General features: G+C 55.9%; 2 protein-coding genes across 3 annotated transcripts; both read right to left on the reverse strand.

The window, feature by feature from the left end:
* Positions 1–121: 121 nt before the first annotated feature.
* Positions 122–10565, reverse strand: DTX4 (deltex E3 ubiquitin ligase 4). 2 transcript variants are annotated; one of them, XM_090140708.1, is made up of 10 exons: positions 10282–10565; positions 9979–10157; positions 4806–5531; positions 3991–4052; positions 3753–3914; positions 3615–3676; positions 3301–3453; positions 2586–2747; positions 2239–2328; positions 122–1915 (listed from the first exon to the last, which is right to left on the reverse strand). In XM_090140708.1, the coding sequence occupies exons 1-10, from the start codon at positions 10393–10395 to the stop codon at positions 1682–1684; spliced, it is 1944 nt and encodes a 647-aa protein (XP_089996834.1). In that variant the 5' UTR covers positions 10396–10565; the 3' UTR covers positions 122–1681. The 2 variants fall into 2 exon arrangements, with proteins under 2 accessions (XP_089996834.1, XP_031449113.2); XM_031593253.2 differs by lacking the exons at positions 9979–10157; positions 10282–10565 and adding an exon at positions 7172–7482 and having other exon boundaries at positions 4806–5529.
* A 638-nt stretch (positions 10566–11203) lies between these two features.
* On the reverse strand, positions 11204–25789 carry ZFP91 (ZFP91 zinc finger protein, atypical E3 ubiquitin ligase). The gene is made up of 11 exons (XM_031593254.2): positions 25073–25789; positions 24888–24913; positions 19508–19723; positions 19221–19257; positions 18704–18793; positions 18101–18223; positions 16240–16290; positions 15685–15763; positions 15312–15426; positions 14700–14799; positions 11204–14373 (listed from the first exon to the last, which is right to left on the reverse strand). The coding sequence occupies exons 1-11, from the start codon at positions 25432–25434 to the stop codon at positions 13863–13865; spliced, it is 1710 nt and encodes a 569-aa protein (XP_031449114.1). The 5' UTR covers positions 25435–25789; the 3' UTR covers positions 11204–13862.
* Between the last annotated feature and the right edge of the window lie 2 nt (positions 25790–25791).

A 25791-nucleotide genomic window follows, 5' to 3' on the forward strand; every position in this document is an offset into this window, starting at 1 on the left:
GATGACAGCCCATGCTAAGGAAGGATGGGGGGAGGGGAACGAGGTGCCTGGCCCTCCCTGTGGGTGCCCACTCCCTCGCCTGGTCACACAGACGACGGACAGAAGACAACAGAGAGGCCAGGCCACATAGGGACAGTGAGCACTCCTCCACCATCCGCTTTATTGATGCCCTGGGGTGCAGCCAGCTGATGGCGATGGACCCCGCGGACAGGGGAGAGGAGAAACAGCAACGACGACAGAATGATGCACATCAGGACGGATCCCTCCCATGCCACCGTCCCCCAGGACGGAGGGTGAACCAACCCCAAAGGAAAACAGAAAGGGACTAAACGAAAGGGGCTACGAGGACCCAACCCCACAAGGAGCAATGAAGGGGGGGCAGGGAGCAGTTTGGGCAGGGTCCCCGCCTGACTCACGAAATCAGGGTGTCTCACAGGATGGGATCAGGAGGAGGGCATAGAACAGCCTGTGGGGTGGTGCCCCCCAGCATCCCCTCGAGCCACAGGGCCCACTGTTCCCACCCCATGTGGCTCCAAGAAGTCCCTGGGTCTGGTGGGGGCCACCAGATGCCATGCAAACCCCCTCCCCTTCCCCCAGCTACACTTACCCTCCTGGCACATCAACCCCCCCAGCCCAGCCCAAAATCAGTGTGCCAATACACTGCCAGCCACCCTCCACCCCGTTGAGAGTTCACCAGGGACCCCCGAGCCATGGGACATGGATGGAACCTAGCAGGAAGGTGATGGCTTCCCATCTATCCCTACTTCACAGAGACCCATGGGTGACAGCTCCACTGTGAGGCACTGAGCCCCTCTGGGTCAGTGTCCCCCTTTCCTCACCCCCAGATCCAGAGCACCACCAGGCCTGGCCATAGCACCATGTTCCCCTGGCCACCTCCCAGCCACCACCACCTATATGTACATATATACGACAAACCCCCAAAACACGAGGTATATAAAATTCAACACGGGGACGCCCCCATACAAACAGTTCAAAGAACCCACTACTGGGGGGAGCAGGGGCGGGAGACATGCTTCCCCCCCCACACTCAGCTTCCAACCACCCTCCAAGCCCTTCCCAGTACAGGGGCAGCCCAGACAATGGGACCCCACAGGGCACAGCTCAGACATAACCAAGAGGAGGAGGAAGGACAAGGGGGTCTGGTCAAGATGGACCAGAGCCCCCAACCTCTGTGGACAGAGAAGATCAGTCGGGATGTACCAGACAGGACAGACAGACAAAGAGACGGGTGAGGAATGAGCTAGGGCCATAGCCAGAGACCCCACAGCCCGGCTCCCACCCACTGCCCAGCACCAGGATGGGGTCCCAGGCCCAGGTGGGTACCAGGGGCACCAAGTCAGACTGGGACATGGGTGATTAGGGAAAGAGGTGTCCTGGCTTGCCCTCCCCACTCCCACAGAGCCCTGGCAGCAGCACGCAACATTTGCGTGGGACAACACACAGCAGCAACTGGCTGCTGGGGACGGCCAGAACAGGGTCACCGTTGCGGCTCACAGCACCAGCCAGCAGGGAGGGGACAACCCTAAGACACTCTCACACATCCCCATTGACCTGCAGCTGCTTCCACTGCCCTCCCAATGCCCCAGCTGGGTTTCACTGGTGGCTTCTATCCTTGGATACAGCAGTGGGAACCCTTGCCATGGCCTCCCTACCACCAATCTCAGTCCTTCTCCTGTGCCAGACTCTCTTCTGTGATGCCCTGGGCTGCGAGCTCAGCCAGGACGTTGTCCAGGTAGTTGATGTCAGGGTAACCGTGGCCGGTGAGATTGGAGCCAAACTCCGTCTTGTGGTGGATCTCATTCCATATCACTGTGTCTGACTCACCCGTGGTGCTGGAGGTCCCGATGGCAAAAATCAAGCGCCGATCCCAGGCTACAAGCAACAACTTCAGTACCTGGGGAGGGGGAGACGGGGCAGGCAGCAAGGTGGGCACAGGAGCTGCAGGCAGCACCCACCTTTGCTCAGCACTTGACCACCCATCCAGGCAAGCCCTCACCAAGGCTGACCAGGGATCCCAGGAGCAGAGTCCTATCCCATGCTGTTTCACACCAACCAAAATAGCAGAGCTCTCTAGCACACCCAGGTCAGGCTACAGGGAAGGAAGATCTTCACCTGGATTTGTCTGCCAAAGCCAAGCCTGCTTTCCTCCTTGCTCCAAATCCCTGTTCCTGTCCCTCTTCCCCTCACAAGCACGCTTTGCCAGCCTGAGCACCTCACCTTCCTGCCCTTCTCGGTGTCGGGCAGGTAGCAGTGCCGTGGGAAGCCACGGGCAGTGAAGCTCTTCCCTGGGTTTGGATGCTCTGGTCCCTACAACATGCAATGGAAGAGAAAAATAAAATACAATTTAGAATTCAAAAGCACACTCTGGGTGCAACAGAACACCGAAACTCCATCAGAGGTAGAGTTGCTTGCTGCCACATGAAGAGGGCTTAATCACAGAGCAGCTGCGCTCAAACAGCAGCCCTAAAATTACCACCCCCAGCCTTAGGTCACAGATGTAACAGCAGCAGGGCTGCGGGTCCCCACAAGGATGGCTCACCACCAACGCACTCCCCAGGACGCACCTGCACCCCTGGGGGGATGTTGTAGATGATACGGATGGTTTTGCAGTCAGAGTGGCCGGGCAGTGCGTGAGGGATGATGTGGTACTCCATCTTCCCCGGGGGCTGCGTCCCCGTCTTCACCCCATAAATGGTTTTGCAGGTTGGGCACTGCAGGCTGCCATCCTGAGAGAGGGAAATAATGAAAACAGTGCTCCCCAGCACCACCCAGCACGAACACACAGACATCTCCAAAGCACTCAGGAAGCAGGAGGGGACAGGGAGGGCCTGCAAACCAACTGGAACCAAACACCCGAGGTCTGAACTGTTCTTCCTCATCAACTTCATGAGCCCTACCTCTGTTTTTTTGTTTTGGTTTGGCAGAGAGAGAAACAGATGGCAGAATAACAATCTCTAAGCAACGTGGAATGCGTTTTCCCAGGCACGCCAAACAAAACAGCCCTGTGCAGAGGACTCAGAAGTCCACCTGCAGCTGGAAAAGCAGCAGTGGTGTGTGCACCGACCAAAGGTCACCTCCCCAGCCCTGGGAGGGAAGTGAGGACAGGAACCACAGCGGGGAAACAAAACAGCCATACAAGCCCAGTTTGTGATTCAGCATTTCCAGCAAAAATCTGCCCTCCACAGAATGTTTTATGGAGACATGTAGTTATGGCATGCACCAGGGCCCCCCCACATCACCAAGATGGGGGTTCAGTCCCCCAGGGCTGCAGCCTCACACCTTGTTGCCGTTGTTGTACATGGCCACCAGGCAGTGGAGGTGGAAGATGTGGCCACACTTGGCCAGCTTCCCCACCAGGTCAGGCTTGATGGCTGGCTGGGGGCCCTTGTAGCCGGATGGTGCCGAGAGCCGCTCCATGCAGATGGTGCAGTCCTGCATGGAGAATGGATGGATAGGGCCCTCTGACACGTGCCCAGGGCATGCAGCCCCTCTTCAGAGGAGCCAGAAGGAGAGGCTGCAGATACATAGCACAGCCCAGGGGCATTGCCACCTCCCACCCTGTGGACAGCCCAAGCCAACCCGGCTGTTCGCACCTCATCCGGCGGATGCCGCACCTTCTGCAGGTATTTCTTCAGCACCTCTTCTGGAGCTTTACCTGAAGGAGAGAGTCAGCAGGGCTGGGGCGGGTAGGTCTACAGCCAGGATGGTGGGAAGGGCCACAGGAGGCTCACCCTTCTTGGCCTGTTTCTTGGTGGTCTTGCGGCAGGTGTGGGAGATGCCAGGGATGGACTGGATCTCGCTCTTGCTGACAGGCGGGGGGTGCAGCACCAGCTTGGGGGGCCGCGTCAGACAGACAGGCAGCCCGGCTGCACTCATCAGGATCCCTGTGATGCCTGGGGGGGGAGGGGGCAAAACAGCACTAAGGAATGAGGAAGACCCCACAGACCTCCCTGGTGGGGCCATCCTCACCTGCCAGAGCTGGGTTCACAGGGCTGGAGCCATTGAGGTTCTTCACGGGGACAGTAGGGACCCTGCAGAGAAAGCACAGGACCACATCAGGGCCTGTGGCCCACACCAGACAGCAGTTTCCCAAGCAACCAAGCAGGCCCTGGCTGGAAGGAGAGAATTCCCCACCCAGCCCTGTGCCCCCCGCCCTGCTGCCGCCTTTTCTCTTGCTCTTTAGAAACTCCGCCTGCATCTCCAAACCATTCACAGCCTCTTTTTGTCACTGGGTTGCTGGGTTTTTTTCCCCCTCCATTCTCCTACAGCCACTGCATAGCTGCTCCCCCCGCCCCGCGTCAGGGCTCTTTTCCATGGGAAAGTTTCCCGGTAGGTCAGGAGCGCAGAGGGAAGGGGGAAGACAGAGGGAAGGAAAGGGGCCAGGCTGTGACAGGAGGCCGACAGCAGAGCAGACAAAAGAGAGAAATGGCGCATTGAGCAACCCCCACCCCACCACAAAAAATGGTCCTCAGAGGGTGCGGAAGGACCCCTTCTCACAGGGCCCTGAATGTCTTTTCTGTGGCAGGGGAAGGGTAGGGGACAGAGAAAGGACTGAAGAAAGAGCAGCCCAGCCTCCTCATTGAGATGCAAGACAGCATTCTGTGCTGCCCGCTCCCTCCCCACGTAGGGACCATGGGTGCCTGTGGGGAGAACGAAGGGCCGGCAGAGCCCTCTGCCCATGGGGAAGAGCGGGGGCTTCTCTCCCCCATGTAAATGGCTCAGAGATGCGACTCCCTTTTCTTCTCACAACTGCCCCTCGCTCACACACACGCAGCAGGACTCACCCCGAGGCAATAAGCACGCGGGACTGGGCGATGGCCAGGCGCTGCAAGTGGCTGCGGTTCAGGGTGCCGAGGCCGGGCCGGGCCGCCTTGCTGCTGCCCGCGCCGGGGGGGCTTGCAGCAGGGCCGGCTGGGCTCAGGGCAGGTGCGCTGGCTGCCTGCCGCCGGACACCCTGTGAGCCCAGAGGCTTCAGCGATCCGCGCGCTGCGGCCGTGCCGTCAGGCACCTTGGCACCCGGGGTGGGTGCCGGGGCCTTGGGGGTAATGGGAGGAGCAGGGGGAGCTTTGCGCGGCTGCAGGGTAGCAGCCCCCAGGCCGCCGGCTGACACAGCAGCTTTGACGCTCATCACCAGGAGGCACTGGGGGCAGGCACAGGCGGGGGCCGGGGGGGCCGCTGCCGCCCCGGGGCTGGCCGGCCAGGACTGCGACTTGGGCAGGGTGCCCGACACCAGGGGGTACACCATGTCGAGGCGGCGGCGGACGCGGCGCTTGCGCTGGGTCTGCCGGTTGATCTGGCCCATAGTGGCGAAGTCGATCACGTAGCAGAAGCCGATGGTGCTGAGGTCCACCCAGGGGTGCTGCTTCTCGTACGCACGCTGGATGGTGATGCCCACGTCCATGTCGTAGGGAGTCCAGGAGCCGCTGTCGTTCTCCCACTCCCACACGACGCCTTTGCCCGGTGCCGAGGACGGGTCATAGTAGCTGCGCCGCACGGGGCGGATGGTGCCTGCGGAGGGGACAGAGATTTCATCAGAAGCCAGCACCAGCCAGTGGGCAGGGAACACCAAGGAACTGCCCCGACCGGCCTCGCTGGTGTTGAGATGACAGCTTCCTGACTCAGCCACTGTCCCCACCCTGCCACGGGAACAGCGTGCCTCAGTTTCCCCAGGCCACCCCGGCACCAACGTGACGCCCGTCAGCCCGTCACTGCACACCTCAGCCAGGTCCCACCTGGCACCGCAGCAGAACACGATCGTCCTGCTCTGACCGGCCACGTGTCCCCCTAAAGCCCACAGGAATGTCAGTCCCCCTTAATCCCGACCCCTACCACTACCATCAGCTCCCATGCCAGAACGGGTTCCCCCCGCGCAGGCTGGAGATCAGAGAAGTGGGTCACCGCCCCATCACGCACAGAGGCACCTGGTGGGGGAAAAGCTGCCGGCACAAAGCAGCGCCGGGGCCAGAGGGGAGCGGGGCCTCGCCGCACGCAGTGATTTATCCTAATCCGGCGCGAGGCAAGGAGGGCGGCAGCGACGGCATGCGGCATCTGGCGGCTCCGGCGCTGTGGGAAAGTGGCGTGTCCCCCCCGGCCCGGCGGCCGGCTGGCCTCCCATTCAGCGGGGGAAGAAAGGGGACAATAGCTATTCAGGGCCTGCCAGGGTCGCGACCCCCCCAAATCAGAGCTGTTTAATGACCCAAAATACCGACATCCCCGGCAACCCGGGGAGAGGCAGAACAATTCCCCTTTCAGGCCTCCTCCCCTGGGCAACAATAGCTCTCAGACACATGGCGCTGAATGCTGTCCCCTGGCACCAAAGGTCCCTTGTCCCCGAGCACCCGGGCGGGCCACGGTTCCCACCAGCCCCGGGCTGCTGGGGAAGGCAGCACCACCAGGGGACACCGCCTGGGGACAAGGGACGCTGCCATCCCTTTCCTACGGCCAAGCGGGAGCTGCCAGGGGAAGGAAGGGGCACAAACGCCTGTGCCAAGCACACCCCACACATCAGTGCCCTGCATTTCTTACACCTGCACTCAGCCCTCGGGGATTTCCCAACACCTGCCCGCGCCCCCCACCTGGTGTCCCCCTGCAGCCCCACCTGTACCCTGCCATGCTCCAGGGCACGATTTGTCCCCACGGTACCCCATAGGGCCAGGGGAGCACAGGGAGAGCCTCACACACAGAGGAAGGGTTTGCAGGGAACAGAAGAGGTCCGCAGGCCCCGGCCACTAGGGCAAAAGGCTGCTTGTTGCAACAGGGCTCGGGCAGTAGCACGGCCAGCTAGGGGCAGGGAGCACGCAGGCAGCAAGGAGCAGAGCTGTGCAATTCCAGGTCAGGCGGTGCGAGGCAAACCCGAAGCTCAACGTGATGCAACACGGGGTTCGGCGAGGCGGGCAGGAGCAGGCGGCACGGCACGGCAAGGCACGGCAGCGCAACCGCGGGGCGGGCAGCGGGACGTGGAACAGAGCGGGGCGGCACAACGCAACGCGGGATCGGGAAAGGCAGCGCAGCGCAACCCGGCTCCGGCAGTGCGATGCAGCACGGGCCCGGCAGCGCAGCACCGCGCAGTGCACCGCGATTCCAGGTCAGGCGGCACCGCGCGACGCAAGGTGGGAACGGGGGCGGCCCCGGGCCGGCCGGGCTCACTCACCGGTGTCCTGGCGGAACTGGTGCATGGACTGCAGGTCGATGATGTAGGGCGCCAGGCGGCTGTCAGCCTGGCCCAGCACCACGCTGCCGCCCGCCCGCGGCCCGGCGCGGGCCACCGCCTCGATGTGATGGCTGACGGCCGGGCTGTAGGGCCGCCACCGCCCGTGTTCGTTCAGCCATTCCCACACCACCACGGCGGAGGCGAGCAGCATCGCTCCTCCGGCCCGGCCCGCCGCCGCCGCCTCCTCCCGCTGCCCGCGGCCGCTGCAGCCCGCCCCGCCGGCTCTCGCATGCTCCGCGGGGCCCTGCCCTGCCCGCCCCGGGGCCGCCAGGGGCCGCTCAGCGCCGCGCCGAGCTGCAGCGCCTCTCCCCGGGCGAGCGGCCCGCGGCGGCGGCGGGCGGCGGCGGGGGGCGGCTCCGCATCGCAGCGCCCGCGCACCGCGCACCGCCCGCCCCGCGCGGCCCCGGCCGAGAGCGCGCTCGGGGAGGCGGGGCGCCACGCCCCCTTCGGAGCGGAGCCCCGGGAAGCCACGCCCCCTCCCCGAGGCCACGCCCCCAGCCGCGTCCCTCCGGAGCGCGTCTCGGCGCCGTCCGCCGCCAGCTGCGCTCCTCTCGTTGAGTGCTTCCAGCGCTGATTTTTTTCGCTATTAAGCGAAGCACCCATCGGGGCCCGTTCTGGGGAGAACCACGCGGGTGGCTGCAAGAAAACCGTGCCCTGGTTTCTGGCAGTTGCCCATTGTACATCTGGAAATGCCACCTCCAAGCGGGGCAGATCGCAGAGTTGGAAGGGTCTTTGAGGACCCTGGCGAGCTGCTCGGGCAGTGTCTGATGTCCTCGCTCGTTGAGCCCTGGCGTGGCTGCCAGCAGCTGCCCCGGCCCGATCGGGTTGCAGGGCACTGTGCCAGGGCCGCTGGGGCCCCGCTGACATTCAGGTCACCTCCTGCTTGGGCTTCTGCCCCCACCCCGCTGTCCCAAAGCTAACAGTGGGACTGGGCTGAGCATTAGGCTTGGAGAAGTGGGGGGCTGTTGGGAGGGTGGGTGTGGGCCCCCAGGTGCTGCTGAGAACGAGGGTGTGTGGGGAGAAAAGAAAGTTGTGTGCTTTTGCACATAGTGAGATGTGGGAGAAAGCAATGCTTTGAGTAATCCCCAAAAAAATAAATGCCAGAAATAGTTACAAGTGCACGGAAGCAGAACCATGCAAGTAATCCAATGGAAGTTGCAAATCTGAGGCTGGACAACCAGCAGTGGGGAGGAAGGTGCATGTCCTTCCACCGCAAGTTCCACTTTATGTGCCAGGCACCCCCATCCCGACCCCATAGGGCAGCCCCTGTCCTACATGCCCAACAAGCACCACCCAGCCTTGCCCTCCAGCCCCCCCCCGGCTGTGCAGACGCTGCTGGCGCTGGGGCGGCACTGTGCCAGGAGCTTCCAGCACCCGCTGGGACAAAGGCACTTTGTGCAGGGCCAGTGGCGTGGCCATGCCTCACACTGTGCCCCGAGGAACAGGAACCCCCTGCAGCATGTTGCTCTTGGGGTCGAGGAGAAGGCAGAGCCACAAAGGGACAGGGGGTAACGTTGCAGCTGTACCTCCCCTGTGAGCCCTCTGCAGCTTTCTCTCGCCTCCTTCTCAGCCACACCAGTCCTTCACCCTCCTCCCAGACCCCTCACACTCCTGCCACGAAGAAAAGTACTTCATTAGGAACAAGGCAGCCCAGTGACTCCTGCCCCCAAGAAGTAACAGCACCCCAGTGGCTCTCCACATGCTTTATTTGCTCAGCATCCACCACAGCCACTCAGAGAGAAAACAGCATCCAACAGTGGCTGGGGCTGTTCGCTTCTCCCTCTTCAGTCTTAAAACAGCCCCCAGAGGCACGAAGCCCCTGGCAGAGGGTCTTTCGAGTCAGCCTTCTATATAAATACCCTCTCTATATCCTGTCTGACCGGCTAAGAAATGCCATCCAGCTCAAAATCCCACCCCCCTCCTGAGAACGGCCCCAAGCAGTCAGAGCAGAAATGCAACATGCAGAACACACAGGCCGGGTGGGAGCTGTACAGGAGCAGAGAGAAAAGGGAGCTCCTGAAGGAGGCAAAGCCTCAGGCCTTGCGGAAGGGGGACAATTCCTGAGCCGCCTTTCACCAGCTGATGCTTCCACATCGCTCTCACCCCTGCAATAACCCCGAGGCAGCTCCCCTCCTCCAGAAGCATCACCCAGCCATCAGGAGACAGGCAGCAACCCGGTCCCACAGAACAGGGCGGCCCTGCACAGCACACTGGTGGTCATGGCTTCCAGGCCATGGTGGGGTTGCGGGTCATCCACAAGGCCCACCTCGCCAGGAGTTCCCTCCCTGCGCCTCAGTTTCCATCACAGGGAAAGGGGCCCATTAGGAAGCAGAAGGGCCCTGGGTTAGTAGCGTGGCCCCTTTGCTCCCTGAAGCCCCCGTGCCTGTCAGCAGCCCTGCACAGAGATGGGCCCCCAGCTAAGCCCCATCTGGGCCAGGGCTCCCCACCTCCATCACTGGCTCTCGGGCAGACCCAGTGCCATGCCGCTGCCTGGGCCGTGCTTGGCGAGCTGCCGCAGGTCCCGCACCGACCTGACGGCCCACTGGGCCAGCTCCCGCAGCACCCCCAGGCCCCGCAGCTTCTGCTCGAAGAGGCTGAGGCGTGGGAGTGCAGGGGGCTCGGAGCCCTCCTCAGCGGGGGCCCCGCGGCTCTCCAGCTCCAGCAGCTCCTCCAGGTGGTAGGCAAAGGCCGAGACCTGCAGCAGCACGGCCGCCAGCGCCGGGCCCAGCTCAGCATCGGCGTCTCCCAGCTGCTCCCGCTGCTCCTCCAGCATCTGTGCCAGCAGCGTGCGGAAGGCCCGGTAGGCCGCCAGGTTGTCCAGGAGGCGCTGGGTGCCGGTCTGCTCCGCCCAGCGCTCCGCTGCCGCCGCTGGCACCCCATCCACTGCCGCCACGCTGATGGAGGCGTCCAGGCCCTGCCGCTCCACCTGTGGGACAGACAGCCGGGATGGATGCCGGGACAGGGGGGACCTCCAGCATCCCCCCCCGAAGGAGTCTCACGGCAGCAGCCGCCTGCCTGCACTCCCAGCCCGGAATGCAGGGCAAACTCACATAGATGTCCAGGAGGTCGGTGACGTCCGAGCGCATCTTCCTGGCCAGGCGGATGCCACGGCTGCACAGGTCGTGGTGCCGGAGGGTGGCTGAAGGGGTGTCTGCTGCCGCCATGGCCCAGGCGGCTGTCCCAGGCTCACGGCGCAGTGCCCGCGCAGCCCAGGGAGGACAATCCCTTGCTGAGCTGGTGCATTCCAGCCGGGAGCTCCGCTCACGCGTCCACTGGCCCGGCTCTCCCCCTCTTCCGCGCCTGGGGCCTGGCACGACGCTGCAGATTCCCGCCTCTGGGATCAACAGCAACAGATTATTTCCCTAATTCCCCACGCTTTGCCACTCTAAGCTCGTTGCCCAAAACGCTCTCACCCGGCAGCGACAGGCTCCTTCCCCGCGGCACAGCGAGCCCCACTCTAATCCCTGGCTCAGGCCGGAGCACGGGAAACCGCTGCCGGGAAGAGGTGAGCAGAGCAGGGACGTTGCTCAACAGCTCAGCCCAGGCAGCAGGCTGGGGCCGGAGCAAGGCGCAGTGCTGGGGACAGAGCGAGGCCCAGCCGGGGGCTAGGATAACCCTCACCCTACAGCCTGACCCCAGCAGCCGCCTCCTGCCCTTTTCCTCAAGGGTGCTGGGAGCCCCCGGACACCCCTACTCCAGGGGTATGTCACACAGCAGCAGCCTCTCAGCATGAGTACCACAAACAGCCCTTGGGGTTGGTTTGTTTTCTTCAATACATTTATTTTGGTTACGTGTTACCCAGATGAAAAGAAAAACAGAGTAGAAAAGCAGCTTCCCTTGGCCACCACAGCACCCCCCAGCACCAGGCCCCCATAACCTGCACCCATCTCATCCTACATCTCAGGGTTTTATTGGGGTCAGGGCCCCAGCTTCCTTTCCAGGAAGGAGAACAATAAAATAAATACAGGGGAAAAAAATACAAAAAAAGTTTATTGCAAACTACTACAATAATTTATTGAAGCAAACTGCATGCGAGTGAAGGAGAGACACAGAGAGGAGGAGCTGCAGGAGGGCTGTGTCAGTTGTAGAGTTTCGGAGAGAGAAAGGAGTTACATCAGACTCTGCTGCACTGAGGGCGAGCAGGCTGTGGTTAGAGGACAGACAGGCAACTTGCTGAGACAGAAAAAAAAAAAAAAAAAAAGGGAAGCAATGAGGGCATGGGAAGGTAAGGCAGGGACCAGGGGTTCAGGCCAGGAGCAACACAGGAGGCAAACGAGCTGCTCGGTGCTGCTCAGTCCTGCACCCCGCAGCAAGTAGCAGTGCTCGGGGCAGGGGAAGGATGAGGCCTCGCCTCCTGGCCAAGCCCGGCACTGCATCACCAGCTGCAAGCAAGCTCCTGACCCGAAAGCATTCATTTTAGTGTCAGAGAGCAAACCCCAATCTCTCCCATTTCATTTAGTGTTCTGTGCAAGGCTCTGCCTGCCACGCAACGCTCCCTGGAGTGGTGGCAGGGCACGAGAAGCAGCTCCTAACCTAGGAGATCAATCTGCAGCTGCCAGCAAGCATGCCACAGTGCAAGCTGCATGCTCCTCTCCTTAATTCCCCTGGATAGAAGAGCCACACTGCTGGGGGTGAACCCACCTCTGTGCACTGCATGGTGCCCCTTCAGTTAGTAATGCTTCACAAAGGGAATTCCAATTTGACCCAAGCAAGAAGCAGGCCGTGCCAGCTAAAGCAACTGCAACAGTCCCACACCACTGTGCCAGGAGTCCTGTGCTCAGCCTACCACTCACCCTCCAGCTCACACACACGGGAGCCACAGTACAGGACCAGCAGATACCCACACCCAGGGCACAGACCAACACACTGCATCCCTGCAATAGCACTCTGCTTTGCTCCAACACAGACTTCAATGTCAGTGGGAAGGGAAAGGGGAAATCAGGACAAGTGACCCAGTAAGTGCTGTCAGACTTTGGGCTAGAGCTGGATTTCCAGGCAGCACAGGCGACAGAGTGGGCGTTTGGAGTCAGTTTCCTGTAAAAACTTTCCAATTCAATTCCATGTTTTATTGCTGATCTCCAGACCCCGGATACTTGACTTTGCCTGGCTGCTGTTACAGACCGGTTCTGCTGACCTCAGGCTTGGACAAAGCACTTCAGCTCTGTTCCCAGCACATAAACACAACTGAAAAAAACAAGTAAACTGACAGAAAGCCCAGGTTATTGGTCACCTCTTCCAAACATGCAAAGAATTCAAGGCCATCTAGTCTCCACACACAGCTTCAGATAACAGAGCAAAAAGATCCAAGCCTAAAGACCAGATGTCATTTCCTATGTAAATTCTTCCACAGGCTCTGAGCTGTCCTAACACACCAGCAGGCAGTGACCAAACCATCCCAAGGAGCAGAGGTGACTGAGCACAAGAGAAGGGCTCAGCACAGCACAACCCATTACAGAGGCATGGACAAACCGACAGCCTCTACTCCCACATCAGCCCACTGCCTTGGATAGATGAGTTAAAGACAACCATACCCGATCTCTGCAGAGGAGTACCACTGTCCTGGGCCCTGAGAACAAGTATCCTGGCTAATGCTGTCCTTCCCAGCAAGGCGAGAGAGTACGGGGAGCAAAAAGAGCTGAGCTGGGAGGGAGGGAGACGAGAGGCAGTTGTGCCATCACTCACCTCATCCTCCTGCTAAAACGCTGCAGCAAGGACTCCACCACTCTTCTCTGGGGCTCTCCCTCTGCTCTGGAAAGCTGCTTTCACCCCAGCTCTCCAAGCTGCTGGCTGTTACATGGCATGCACACTCCCTATGGCTCTCCAGTGGGAAGAAGCCTACTGGGAAGCAGCCTGAACCCCTGCCACCCCACCCGCCAAGAACGTAACTAAAAAATACCGACCCTTTTATCAATAAATAAGGAATCTCGTTACCACAACACAAAAACGAAACATGTTCAAAGTGCAAATTACTGTCGTCAAACCGGGATGCTCCTCCTTGCCTCTCCCACGCAGGGCTCCCGTAGCCCCCGGGCCTCTCCAAGCAAACATGATCTATGAGCCAGGGCGTTCCCTCTGCTTCCTGCCAGGGATGGGGCCGAGTGCGGTGGGGGACAGGGACTCCTTCGCAGCCTGTCCCGCCGAGGGGGCCTAAAGTGCCGAGCCAAACTCCCAGCCCCGGGATGAAGAGTGAGACTGCGAGGACTAAAGTTGCAGAAATGCATAGAAGTGGGACCACGGGGCAAAAAGGGAGTCCTAAGAAACTTGTCCAGAGCACACCAAATGCTTCCTAGCTTGCAAACAGGGCCAGGTCTAAGAGCCAGAAAGGCATCTGCTTTGGGGTAGAGTGAAGGGTTTCAGCCTTCCCCCTCCCTTGGAGAAATCTGTCACTCAGTCCGACTTGCTCTGGTAATGGCAGCGCGCGCCCCTTTTTCTGCAAAGGAGCAGTGGGAGACAGAAGTGGTTGGGAGAAAGAGGATGTGCTGTGATCCACACTGAGGGGAGCAGACCCTTCGGTTACTTACTAGTATTTTAAGTTTTGTTTAACTTTTCTCTCTTTCAATGTGTCTCCATTTTTTTTTTTTCCTTTTAAATAGAGTCCGAACAGTCCCAGCACCCATGTGCTCCCCACCCACTAGGGTCCAGTGGAGTCTGAATCTTCGATGAGCACTTCCGTGGTGGCTCCTAGGATCTCTGTGTTCATCACCAGCCCTTCAGGGTTGGTGCTGCTGCCACTGCCTACAAAGAGCTTGCCGTCAGCCACCAGGCTCACACGCTCTGCCCCGCCACAGTACGTCTTCGGCATCCCATCAGGGTTCAGCAGCAGGCAATCGGCCGGGGCAGTGCTGCCCAGGGGGTCAGGAAGAAGAGGGAGGCCCTGGCCATCGGTGGGCGGCGCGATGGCTTCAGGGTTAGTGCCCAGAATGTCAGTGCTGGTGATCAGGGCACCTGCATTGGCCGCCAGTGCTTCAGCAATAAGCACTTCTGGGTGGCTTTTGGCTTTGTGAGCCACAACACTGTCCTTCTTCTCAAATTTCTTGCCGCAAATGTTGCAGGAGAACTGGTAGAAGGAATCCGCATCATGTTTCTTCATGTGCCAGTTGAGGGAAGCTTTCTGCCGGCATGTGAATCCACAGATCTCACATCTGGGGAAGGGAAAAAGGGGAGGTCACAACACAGCAACATCGGCACACATTTGTGGAAACAGCTGGAATAATGAGGCAGCCCAGGAAAAGAACAGGATCTCATCAGTGCAGGCTGTCACTGTAGTGCCAGCACTCATGCTCCTCAGATCTCTGCTGAGGCACTGCCTCGAGGACCAAGCAGCAGTTCAAACACTCCCAGAGAGGTGTGTTTCAAGAGGGCCAGAACTCCACAAGTAGGTTACAGCCCTGACTTCAGAGCTGCCCCTGCACTTGGTGTGCATGTATCCAAGGGTCACTCAAAGGAGGAGAGCAACAAAGGTACTCACTGCAAGGGCTTCTCGCCTGTATGGATCATTCGGTGCACCGCCAAGTTATGAGAGCTCTTAAATGCCCGGGCACAGTACTCACAGATGTAGTCCCTTTGATCTGAAAAGCAACAACAGCCAGAGCATTACTCTCCTGCAGACCTGCTCCCTCTCCCTGCTCTCATGCACTGCAGGTAAAGCTGCCCACAAAGCAGCAGAAGCAGAAGTGCTGAAAGGCCCACAGGCACAGCAAAAAAAGTGGTGTCCCACAAGACACCACAGTAGCTTAATCTGGAGAGCTAAGGCGTGATAATTAACTTTTAGAAGAGTCTTAATCCATTCTGACCAATACTGAAGGAGTGGTAAATTAGGATAAAGCTTGGCTTGTTTAACTGTTGCCAATACTTGCAACAACACTTGCCAGTGGGTGAATTAGGAACTCTATAGCCCATTTCTGTCATTTCCTTAGAAGATGGTAACACAGAAGGGAATACTACCCTGCCATTGCTGCACATCCATACCATCTGCCTCACCTTCACTCCCACCTCAAGCCTTAGGCATTTTTCTTTTTGCCTCCCTGTGCTGTTCTCCAACCAAGCAAGAAGCCGAGATCCTTTTCCCACCTCCCCATACCTGTGTGGTGCTTGGCATGCCGCAGGAGCTGCTTCTGCAGTCGGAAGAGCCGACCGCAGGAGGGATGGGGACACACATACTTTTTCTTCAGCAAGTGTTGGTACTTGATGTGATGCTGAAAAAGAAAAGTGAAAGGTTGTAAGCTCTCTTTTTGATTGGCTAAGGAGGAGGCTGAGGCACACTGATCCCAGGTGGCCCCTTGGCAGGGCATCAAACTCTAGTCGCTAACAAGACATCCTTACATGCAGAGAAGAAAGCCCAATGAATGTAGACATCCAGTAACAGGACAGACATGGAGGCATGCGGCCTGATGCAAACTACCATTCCCTGCCCTCACAGAGACAGCATTCAAGAAGTAGAAAATTCCAAATACCTGCAGGTAACGTGGGTGGGCCAGGACTGTGCCACAGCCTTCCATCTCACAGCGGACATACTGTATTGGAGGCTTCTTCCTAGGAGGTCAGTAAGAAAATGAGCAGAGTGATCAGCTGACACATCTGAAGGGAGGACAGCAGCCAGATGAGTAAATGTGAGTGCAGCTCAGTAATGTGAGAGCAAGGGATTATTGCTCCAGTACTCCCAATGAGCTGTGCTGACAGACTCTGACCAAGAGCCCCCTCTGCTCCTAGCAAGACGTGAGGGCTCACACAAGGACTAAGAAAACCTCGGGGGATACCAGGCTCCCTAAAACCCCTGCATACTGCCGTGGCAGGAATCAAGCCAGATGAAGAAAAACAGCTGGGAAGAAAGCAAACCCAACACCCACAGGGGAAAAAGAGGAATGAAAGCAGGGGAGCCAATACGTGTCACTATTTCCTTCTTTTCTTTAAGGCTGATTTCTGTATTGTGTGAGAGAGGTGCCTTTGAAACAATTGACAGCTCTGTGCAGGACACAAAGGAACTGAACTGAATGGAGGGGACCACTTACCTTCTCTTGGGCAATCTCGGGCTCTTGTCATCTTTTCTTCTCCGTCCTCTCCTATAGCATGTAACAGAGTTACAAACAAAACTGTAGGAGGGTTCTTTAAATGGGCACTAGGCAGAGGTTTTCAGCTGAGTGTCATAATACTACAGAACTCTTCTACAATTTTAGGCTGAAAAGTAACATTGCACCCAGCAACTCAAAATTAACCACCACCCACTCTGGATCAAAATGCCTGAAGAGTTTCAAAGGAAAACCTGCGCAATAGATGGGCAGGTTTCCCTCAAGTAGGCATCACACGCTTCACATTTTTCTTTTACATCTGTCAATGTCCAAGTTATTTTCAGTCCTTGATTAAATTCAGGCCTTTCCAAGCTGCACATGAGCACACAAGATTCTGCTCTCCTAAGTTCCTGCTGTAGACAGTTAGCGAGTTATTGCCTCATTAACTGCGAGCCCAAGAAAAATCAATCAAGAATAAGTTTGATGCAAATTCAGAGGAAGGCCATGTTCTCGAGAAATAAGTGCTTTGTGTGGTTTGCTCTCACAAGACTTCCCATTTCCTAATGCATTTTTAATAAACATATAATTTTGCCAACACAGTCCAGAACTGATGGTGCCCTCTATTTCCTCTGCTCTGTTGGGTAACATTTCATGCCATGTGAAAAACATCAGTCTGTGTGCTTAGGAAGGAGGAGATTGATGACCTAGCAGCTATTTTTCAGCCCTCTGAACTAACTAGAGCAGCTTGCACACCTGTCAAGACAAATCTATGCCCTGATCAGACCTGTGTTTACATGTACAACGTACCTTCCCAAGCAACAGCTCTGCCCAGACAATTGCGCCTGCTTGATCACACTGCTGCACCAAGACACTTAGTGCAGATTGATTAATTCTTTTCTAGCCCATACCGAGACATTTTACTGATGGTGAGACCATGCCAGTAAACAAGCTGAGCAGGCACTTGGCATTCAAGCCAAGCCTTAAGGAGCAGCACAGGTTTTCTTAAGTGCAAAAAAGTGTCTGATCCAAACAATGCAATCACAAGCCTCAGAAAGCCTCACGTGGCATATAAAAAAACCAAAATCTTCACAAAAATACTTCTCTCCAATGTCAATCAGCCTTGCTGCAGCTTAGAAGCAGCATGAGAAATTAAAACAAAGGTGTGCAAAACCCCACGCCGCTGCCAGCAGAGGGAGCTCCTTTTGTTCCCATTTCTCATAGAGGAGATGAAGTGCAAAAGCTGTTTTTTTCCACTATCCCAAAAAATGGTTTTGACCCAAACGCATAATGCAGTCTCCCTCAGCTGCAGCACTGAAGCACACCCAGGTAGGTATTCTGAGGCTCCACTCCAAGCACCAGTGATGACCAGGCAGCTTCAGTTGGTTCTCTCTGTTTCTCCAAAAGGAGGGATAACACAGCTGTTTTTCCTGAGCTCTGGTGCATTAATCCCAAACATACCAAGAGAAGGCTTCCCACATGACATGTATGAAGTACTCTACCTCCAGGCAGACACTGGAAGAGCTCTGGCCTTCCCAGACTGGCTTTCTAACACACTTCAGACAGCTGAGCCCTGTTTTTAAAAACTCTATAGTATTTCACATAGTGTGACTGTATCCAGGCAGGCTGACTAAACCCCAGCATGGAAAAACACTGCCTCAACTAAATGAAAACATCACTTCTTGCTTTCCCTTGCCAATCATGAGCAGGACACTAGTAAACAGTACTTCAGTCAGAACAAGAGGCTCTGCCCTATTATCTTTCAGGCCCAGAGGGGAAAAACAACAACAAAAACACTGTTGTATGCTAGCAAGAATGCAAAATACACTGTACATGCTGGTACATATAGTTGCAGAATTTTACTCACTTCCTTGGTGGTTCTTCATCTTCCCGAAACTCACTCTCTTCTTTTACCTCTACTTTAATCTCCTTCTGTTTCTCTTTTTCTTCTTTTCCCTTCCCAGCTTTTCTCCTTTGCTTTGGAGCTTCCCTACAAAGACACAAACACAATGTATTACTCCAATGTTAATTGGTATCTATTTAAAGATACCCTCATGCCTCTGTCTTCCTCTGACCCTCTACACCTCTGGCCTGCTGTAACTGGTTCTCCACCGTACTAGCACCAAGGGCTTCCTCTCCTTACATACTCTTTAAAAAGCACTGTCCGCTCTTTGCAAACAGGCAAAACTTGGATAGGAGTTCATGTTTTAATCAAATCCCACTTCTAAGCAGAAGTGGGATAGAGGTCTAAGGATGCATCTGACTGCCACCAGGGCTCTAAAAGCTTCAGACCACCAGAGAGAAAACATTCCAAAGAGGTGTGGGAGATAGGGAAAACACTGAACTCAATGGGAGCCACTCCATGTCAGCAACTAGCATGGTTTCTCTGAGTCACATTAAGCTAGTTCAACTAAGAGGTCACAGTTGTTTTTTTAATCTAAAGACACAGTAAGTAGGTAATCTATTATACTTTTCAAGATGGGGCTTGTAGGTTTCATCTCTTGGATCATCTTTGAAGGGAACTTCTTCCTCACTGGCAAGGATCTCCTCCTCGTCATCACTGCCAGAACAAAAGGAGAACAGAGGAGTTAAGCAGAGACAACTGAAGCACTACTGCAAGAATATATATGCAATTCCCCATAGAATGGGAAAGACATGCAGCAATTCTCATCCCTTGTTCGCACTAAAAAGCGCAGGTAGGCAGAGCAGCATCCTGTTGAGAACCCACCTAACTGCAGCACCCGCTTCCAGCTGAAAGAACAAAGCTTCCATCTGAAAGGCCCACACTGACCAAACCCAATTCTCCAATATCTCCTGACACCTGCAGCCCATCAGCAATCCAAGCTGAAAATGTGAAGGGCCAGGACTGCATGACAACAGCTGCCATCCCTCTCACAGACCGTGTCACAGGCATTTGAAAAACTGTTCATATGTTGTTTTCTTGACACTAAATGCAAAGAACTGTCACAAAAAAAAAAGTTTCCTACCTGATTCCAGCTGGAGACTGATGCTCTTCTGTGACCTCTGAAAGGAAAAGTCACATTAGGTTTCAATCTGCGTTCTCTGCAGTGAGCTCATCTGTCTCAAGATACCTCCGCCGACATTCAGCGCCAGGAGTGCTGGTGGCAGAAGGTACTCGTGACAAAGCAGCACCACGCCTGGAGCAGCCACAGTCAGCACACAGCTCACCGAGTTACACCCACACGCAGCTCCCTTCAGAGGTTCCCACGAGTTGCCTATCTTCAGGCACTTCACACCACTGCTTCCCACATACCGTATTCCAGCTGGTCGGCGTTTGGTTCCGACTTGCAGACGAGCTGCAGGGAGCCAGTCTTGGACCTGGAGGCACGCGAGTTCTCAGCTTCACGCTGGCGGGCGGCAGTGGCCGACCTGCTGCTGCGCCAGCTCCTGCTGGGCCGGGCTGTGCTGACTGGAGAGCCCTGGCTGAGGGCAGGGGAAACCTCCTCCTCCTCCTTCTCTTCTTTGGGATCTGAAACACCATTGAAATCTCACTGTTAATCAAAGAGCAGCTTCAAAATCACCCCATATTTAAAGTCTTGTTTGGAGAAACGCCTAACACGTGTTTAATCTGAAGTGTACGTTTGGTAATAATCCCGAGGAACCTGAGCTGGATGCTTCTGGTCTCATACTAGAGCAGAAAGCATCACAAGCACCGTCAGGTTTGTGTGCTCATTTACTGCTTCTACAGGTGGTTTCTCTTTGGCTGATGGCTCACCTCCAAATACATTTTGGCAGGATAACAGACCCAACTAAACTGTGTGCGCGAGCAAGTTCATCTCTTTAAAAATTAAAATTCCAAGTATAGTTCACCTGATCTCACTTCCTGATGGTTGCTGGAACACTGGGCCTTAACACACTCAAATGCTTTCTGACATTTCACAAACAATGTGCTAAAGGAATCCATCCTGAGGAGCAGGCCAGGCTCTGTGCTCCAGCTCTGCCACTGCGTTAGCACACTGGCACAGGGCCTGAGCTCCAGGCTCAACTCTGAGACACTCCTTCTCACTGACATTCATTTGCATGGCTGTGTGGCTTTCCCCAGAGGGCAGCCAGGCACGGGGAGAGGGGCTGGATGCCAAGCCCTCTTGCTGTGCTTCCCCAGAGGGCTTCTGGACGTGAGCTCCACGCTGAACCCACACTCAGCAGGGAACAGAGGCCCCCTGATGTCCCCTGCCCAATCAGCTCTTCTCTCATTTACTACCAAATCTTTGTGATAGAACTTCTGGTAAGTTGCTTGTTTGGGGCCCCTCCCCAGGCCCTCATTAACAGAGGTGGAGTGACCAACCTTTGACTGAAAAACTCTGATTGGGATGCAGAATATAAGGCCTCGAAACAGCAACTAAGTCTGATGCTTTACATACATAAAGCCACCTTCATTACAAAACATGAACTATGCCTTCTCTCTGCCTTCCTGGTTGCGTGGATCTCAGCACCAACTACGCTTACTTTATGCTTTTAATCTTAATTCTGAACATCCTTAATTTTTTGAACACCAAATCAAATTCAAAGACACTTGGAAACCATTCTCTAGCATTCTTCCCATAGAGCACCACCATTCTACACACATACTGCTGCCCTTGAAAGACGTTTATTCCCTTGGCAGATCAGGAATTTGGCTGATTTCTTGGTAAGAGCTAATATTTTCTACATTACATAGAGTTGAAACAGACCTCTATCAGAACATGTTCCTACAAAGTACACCACAGACACAGCTAACCCAGAAATTTTGCTCCACTTCTCTGAAGTGAAGGTGTGAACGAGCCTTTTCCTGTGACACTTTCACCCCCACTTCAGCACTGTCTAGCAGATTTGTTGCTTTTTTAGACACACTGTGAACACTTCTGTACCTCTGAGAAAACACAGTAAGAGATGTTCCCTTGACTGATTACACCTTATAGTAATTAACCTTCCTCCTCGGTCACCACACTTAACCTGGTGAAACCCCTCTCCTCCCACCAATGTACCTGTGCAGAAAGCAGTGTGCTCCTCAGTTAGCAGGTTCTGGCTAATTAGAGCAAGAAGCAAGATAAATGGGATACATGTTCCTATTACAGATAATCAGGCTCTGTTCTTTCAACCAAAAAGGCTGCTGCTCTAATCTCCCCAGACTGAAACAAAGGGAGAAGTTTAAATGAAAAGGCTGCTGTTGTCCCTGCATTTGATGTGCATAAACTTGTTAACACCACCAGCCCTGGGTAACAGCAGCTTCTGCAGTAGGCCCCTGCCCTCCCAGTAAGGCACCTGGAAAATGGATTGTATGCCAGCATCCTGTTATTTCCTTGCAAGTGGCAACAGCAGTGATGGACAGCAGGTCATAAGAACTGCAAGTCCAGGAGGACAACTAAGAGCATGAAGTGATGGATATCAAAGCACCTCTGGTGTGAAACAAAAAAAGCAGGGAGCACTGCTTCTCAGATCAGCTGTCACAAAGCTGATGGGCTTCCCTTCTGGCAGCAACTCCAGATTAAGACCCAGCACCGCTGTCACTTTCCCAAATCCCACTTCAGAGGGCAGGCAGCAGCAGAAGCTGTGACTTGACCAAGCTGCTGTGCCAAGGAATGCCCCCACACTCACACTCCCTGCAACTCCCCCATACCCATGCTATGTAACTCCTTCAGTAGCCTCTGCAGAAATCAGCTGTAGGAACCGGGTGGGTGCCAGCACCTAACAGGAAATCATTCAAGAGATATGGGAAAAATCCTCTCCTTAAAGTCCTACCGGTCCTTCTGATCTAATCTTGGGAGTTTTTCCTACCTTGAACTCCCCTTAAACAGTAACTTTGTGACAAGCAGCTGTATTCTGAGGTGCTTTCACCATTCTGCTGATCCTCCCCAACTGCCTTTCAACTAGCAGCATCTAGGGTGGAAAACACACAGATTAGCAATGGACCTTAACTCTAGTAGGCATCAACCATCCTTCCATGATATGATCTCTCAAGAAAACATTAGACAGTGACAGAAGGGAAAGGTGAGATGCAACCAGATGCAGAGATAATGCTCTGCTGGAGTGGTTTGGAGAAGCAAAGGAAAACGCTCTGGGGAGGAGCTTACCCCAAGAGCATCCATCCTCATTCAACACACTGGCCATCACAGCCCATGGCACTCTTGGGAATAAACACAGCCTCTTGCACACTCAGTAATTACGACCCTGGAGCACAACACACAGGGATATCCAATCAAAGGAAGTATCTCTATCTCAGAACCCATATCAGTTTGTTTGATGTGTAACAGCCACAAAGTAAACAAAAGACGTAAATCCCAAAGTCCTGCAGACAAACTCATCCTTACCCTAAATCACAAGCCCTAAAACATAAATCAGGATGCACACACCTTCAGGTGCCTTGCTTCCGTGTCACTCCCTGAGACCACACAGCGTTTTCTTTATAGGAGGCTTCTGCAAGAACAGGGCACCTGCTGCATCCAGCAATATAAGATATGAAGCAGTAAGCACCATAGCATGTCTGGGTGACTGATAGAGAGGTGACATGGGCTGGGGCAGTAAACACACATCCCACAGCCAACAACTGAAGAAAAACAATCAAACACTCGCTGTCAAGAGCAGAAAGTCCAAACAAACTGCGCTCTCTTAACATCCACCAACAGCTCTTTCCTCAGAGAGCTTCCAGCCCTGTCTCATGAGGACTCGATGACACAATGGCCACGCTGCTCCCTGCCTGGGGAGAGACAAGTGGGTGGCCACAGCCAGGGAAGGGTCATCTGTCTTTGACACCCCACCACGGAATCTCAGAAGTGAGTTCCACCAACTGCTGCCACAGCTTAAAGAAGCACAGGAAGTGCTCAATTCTCAGTTTGGTAATAGAAGGGCATGGAGTGCGTTCATTAAATATATATTCCAATAATTCAAGTTATTCAGGCCAAACAAAAGTGAGAATTATTTCCACAAGAGCACATGGTGTCACAGAGCACCCAATGTGTTATACACTGCACAGCTATACAGGTCCATTTCTAAGCTGAGATTAAATGTACTCTTTTTAAAGGTAATATTTCTATAGAAACACATTAGGGAAATATTGCAATTGCGTGACTAAGCAGCCAGGAAACACAACTGCTGTAGCTGGCAGCACAGCTGCCCTCATGCATACAGGCATGACAACAACCACGCACCCTGGCACACCACAGCTTTGATTTTACCCTCCCGCAATCTCCCCATCAGACCTGCACAGATGGACCTTTGGAAACAACACACAGCACTTCACCTGCCAGAATCCAGAGGCTCCTCACTGCCAGAAGCCTTGCTGTGCAGGGAGAGCTGCTGTCTGCTCATACCTCATTGGCCTCCTTCGCGCATTTTATGCTGAAGGTGAAAAGAGGGGACCATGGTAGGGCTCCCCTCCTGCACACATATGACCTGTCCGCAAGGAATGCACCTTCACCACTCTGCTTTCATGCCTTTCCAGAGAAGCACAGACAAAAAATGTAATAAATCCTTCTCCTGCTCTCACATCCAAGGTCAGTTGGGACTCCTGGAGCCCCAGCTTTAAGAAGGTACCCCATCAGAGAGACAGCAAACCTATGGAATGTCTCCCTTCCAAGAACATCTCAAGAACTGGGTAAGAACAGGACTACTCCATTTTGTATGCTTTGGTGTATTCAAAACACTGGGAAGAACCATCAAAATATGTTGTTAGCACTTCCCTGTGCACATCAAGTGGCAGCGCCATGACATTGTTAAATGTCGCAGCAACTTTTTTTCACCCAGAAGGATGATGTTTTTACTACATGAAAGGATGGGCAGAGCACCATGAGCAGTAAACGCATACATGTGGGCTCTGGGCTCAGCACACTTTGGGTAGTTCTGCAAAACTATGCCTTGTCAGTTAGAACTGTGAAGATTCCACTCCAGAGGAATAAAGTTATGGAACTATAAGGGCAGACTTCAAATTCTAGGTACAAACTGCAAACAAGAACTGAAAAGATTCAATAGGAAAAGTGAACCCATTCTCACAGCAACACAACATTCCTTGTTGTTTTTTCCCCTGTTATAATTCTCCCGTGCCAGATCATGTGGAGGTACAGAAGTTCTGTCACTGATAGCACTGCTGCCAAGGCCTGCTTCATTGCAGTCATTAAGACACTGCTATCTCTCCCTCCAAAATCTGAACAAGTGGGACTTGATGATCCTTATGGGTTGCTTCCAGCTCAGAATATTCAACAATTCTATGATCCCTGAGGGAGCAGCAAGGCACAAGATTCACCAGTGCTACACACCACGAAGTCAGAAAAGGTAAGTAGCTGCATACCCACCTGCACATATCTTGCATGTGCCCCTGCACACCCACACCTCTACTCAGAACAGCCCAGTGCAGATGTGAGCCCAGGCATGCCAGTAGCAGCTCAGGGGCTGGCAGACCACAGTGCAGCAGGCTGCAGTACTGCTAGCAGAGGGATACCCTAGTGGTTGTTTGGGAGAACAAAGTTTTTGCACGTTGGGCACACGTGAGCAGCACAGGCAGCTTACGGCAGTTCCACAGCTCTGAGAGAAACCTTGGAAAGGAGCTGCATGCCTCCACACACCGAGGCTTTCTCCAAAAGGAAGCTCCAGCAGACACGTGGCTGCCTGCATGGGACAGCCCTGCCTTTGCGCACAGCACACGGGACACACCGGGCTCTTACCTTTGCCAGCAGCTTTATCCGTGCACCTGGGGAAAACAAAAGCCGGGCATAAGAGCCAACTCCCAGCGCACCGCGCTGCCCCTGAGGGACCACCCCCGGCACAGCGCCGGAACGCAGCCGCCCCGCCGCGCCCCTGAACCGGAGCGGGGCCGCTCGGGGCACGGGACGGGGAGGGCCGCACTCACCCAGCGCGGGGCGCTCCCTTCCTGGCGGCGGGCGGCGTCTCGGCGGCGGGCTGCTCCGCGGCGGCGGGCCGGGCCCCGGGGCTGCTCCGCCGACGCCGGGGGTACTCGGCCTTACGGCGGCGGGAGGCGGCGGCTCCCCCCGCGGCCCGGCTTCGCTCCCGGCCGCCCCTCAGCACCCGGCCGCCGCCGCCGCCGCTCTCCTCCCCCTGCTCGGCGGTGGCAGTTGCAGACGGGCGGCGGCGTCCCGATGGCGGCGGGGGCTTCTCGGCCGCGGGCGGCGGACCCTGGGCGGGCTGCTGTTGCGGCTGCTGCTGCTCCTGCTGCTGTTCGGCGCCCGCCGGCTGCTCGGTGCCCGCCGGCATCGGGGCGGCGAGCGGAGGGGCAGCGTCTCCGCGCCGCTCCCGCCCGCCCCGCAAACCTCACCCCGCCCCGCTCCGGGCTCTCACCCAATCACAGCCCGGCCTCCGCGTTCACGCGGGGCCGCCCCACGCCCCGCCCCCTCTCAGCGCCTACCAATCCGCAAGCCGCAAGCGAGAACTCCCCGCCCCGCGGCCCCGCCTCCCGCAGCCCTCCCGCCTTTCTCCGCCGCTCGCGCGCTGCCCAGCCAATAGCTGCTCTGTTTGCGGCAGGGCCCACCCCCACGCTGCCACGCGGCCAATCGGCGTGCGGCTCCCCGCGCAGGCGCGACCGCGCTCTCCCGCCCGCCTCCACCTTCCCCC

Source organism: Phasianus colchicus, chromosome 5 (assembly GCF_987193195.1).
Source record: "Phasianus colchicus chromosome 5, bPhaCol1.hap1.1, whole genome shotgun sequence".
NCBI lineage: Eukaryota > Metazoa > Chordata > Aves > Galliformes > Phasianidae > Phasianus > Phasianus colchicus.

Coding starts and splice junctions, on each gene's coding strand:
- DTX4 (XM_090140708.1), bottom strand. CDS start 10,395: ATGGCGGCAGCAGACACCCCTTCAGCCACCCTCCGGCACCACGACCTG. Junction 3,677..3,752: donor CAAGAAACAGGCCAAGAAGG/GTGAGCCTCCTG, acceptor TCTCTCCTTCAG/GTAAAGCTCCAGAAGAGGTG. Junction 2,329..2,585: donor ACATCCCCCCAGGGGTGCAG/GTGCGTCCTGGG, acceptor TGCATGTTGTAG/GGACCAGAGCATCCAAACCC.
- ZFP91 (XM_031593254.2), bottom strand. CDS start 25,434: ATGCCGGCGGGCACCGAGCAGCCGGCGGGCGCCGAACAGCAGCAGGAG. Junction 16,291..18,100: donor GATGAAGAACCACCAAGGAA/GTGAGTAAAATT, acceptor TACATGCTATAG/GAGAGGACGGAGAAGAAAAG. Junction 15,764..16,239: donor CCGAGATTGCCCAAGAGAAG/GTAAGTGGTCCC, acceptor CTGACCTCCTAG/GAAGAAGCCTCCAATACAGT.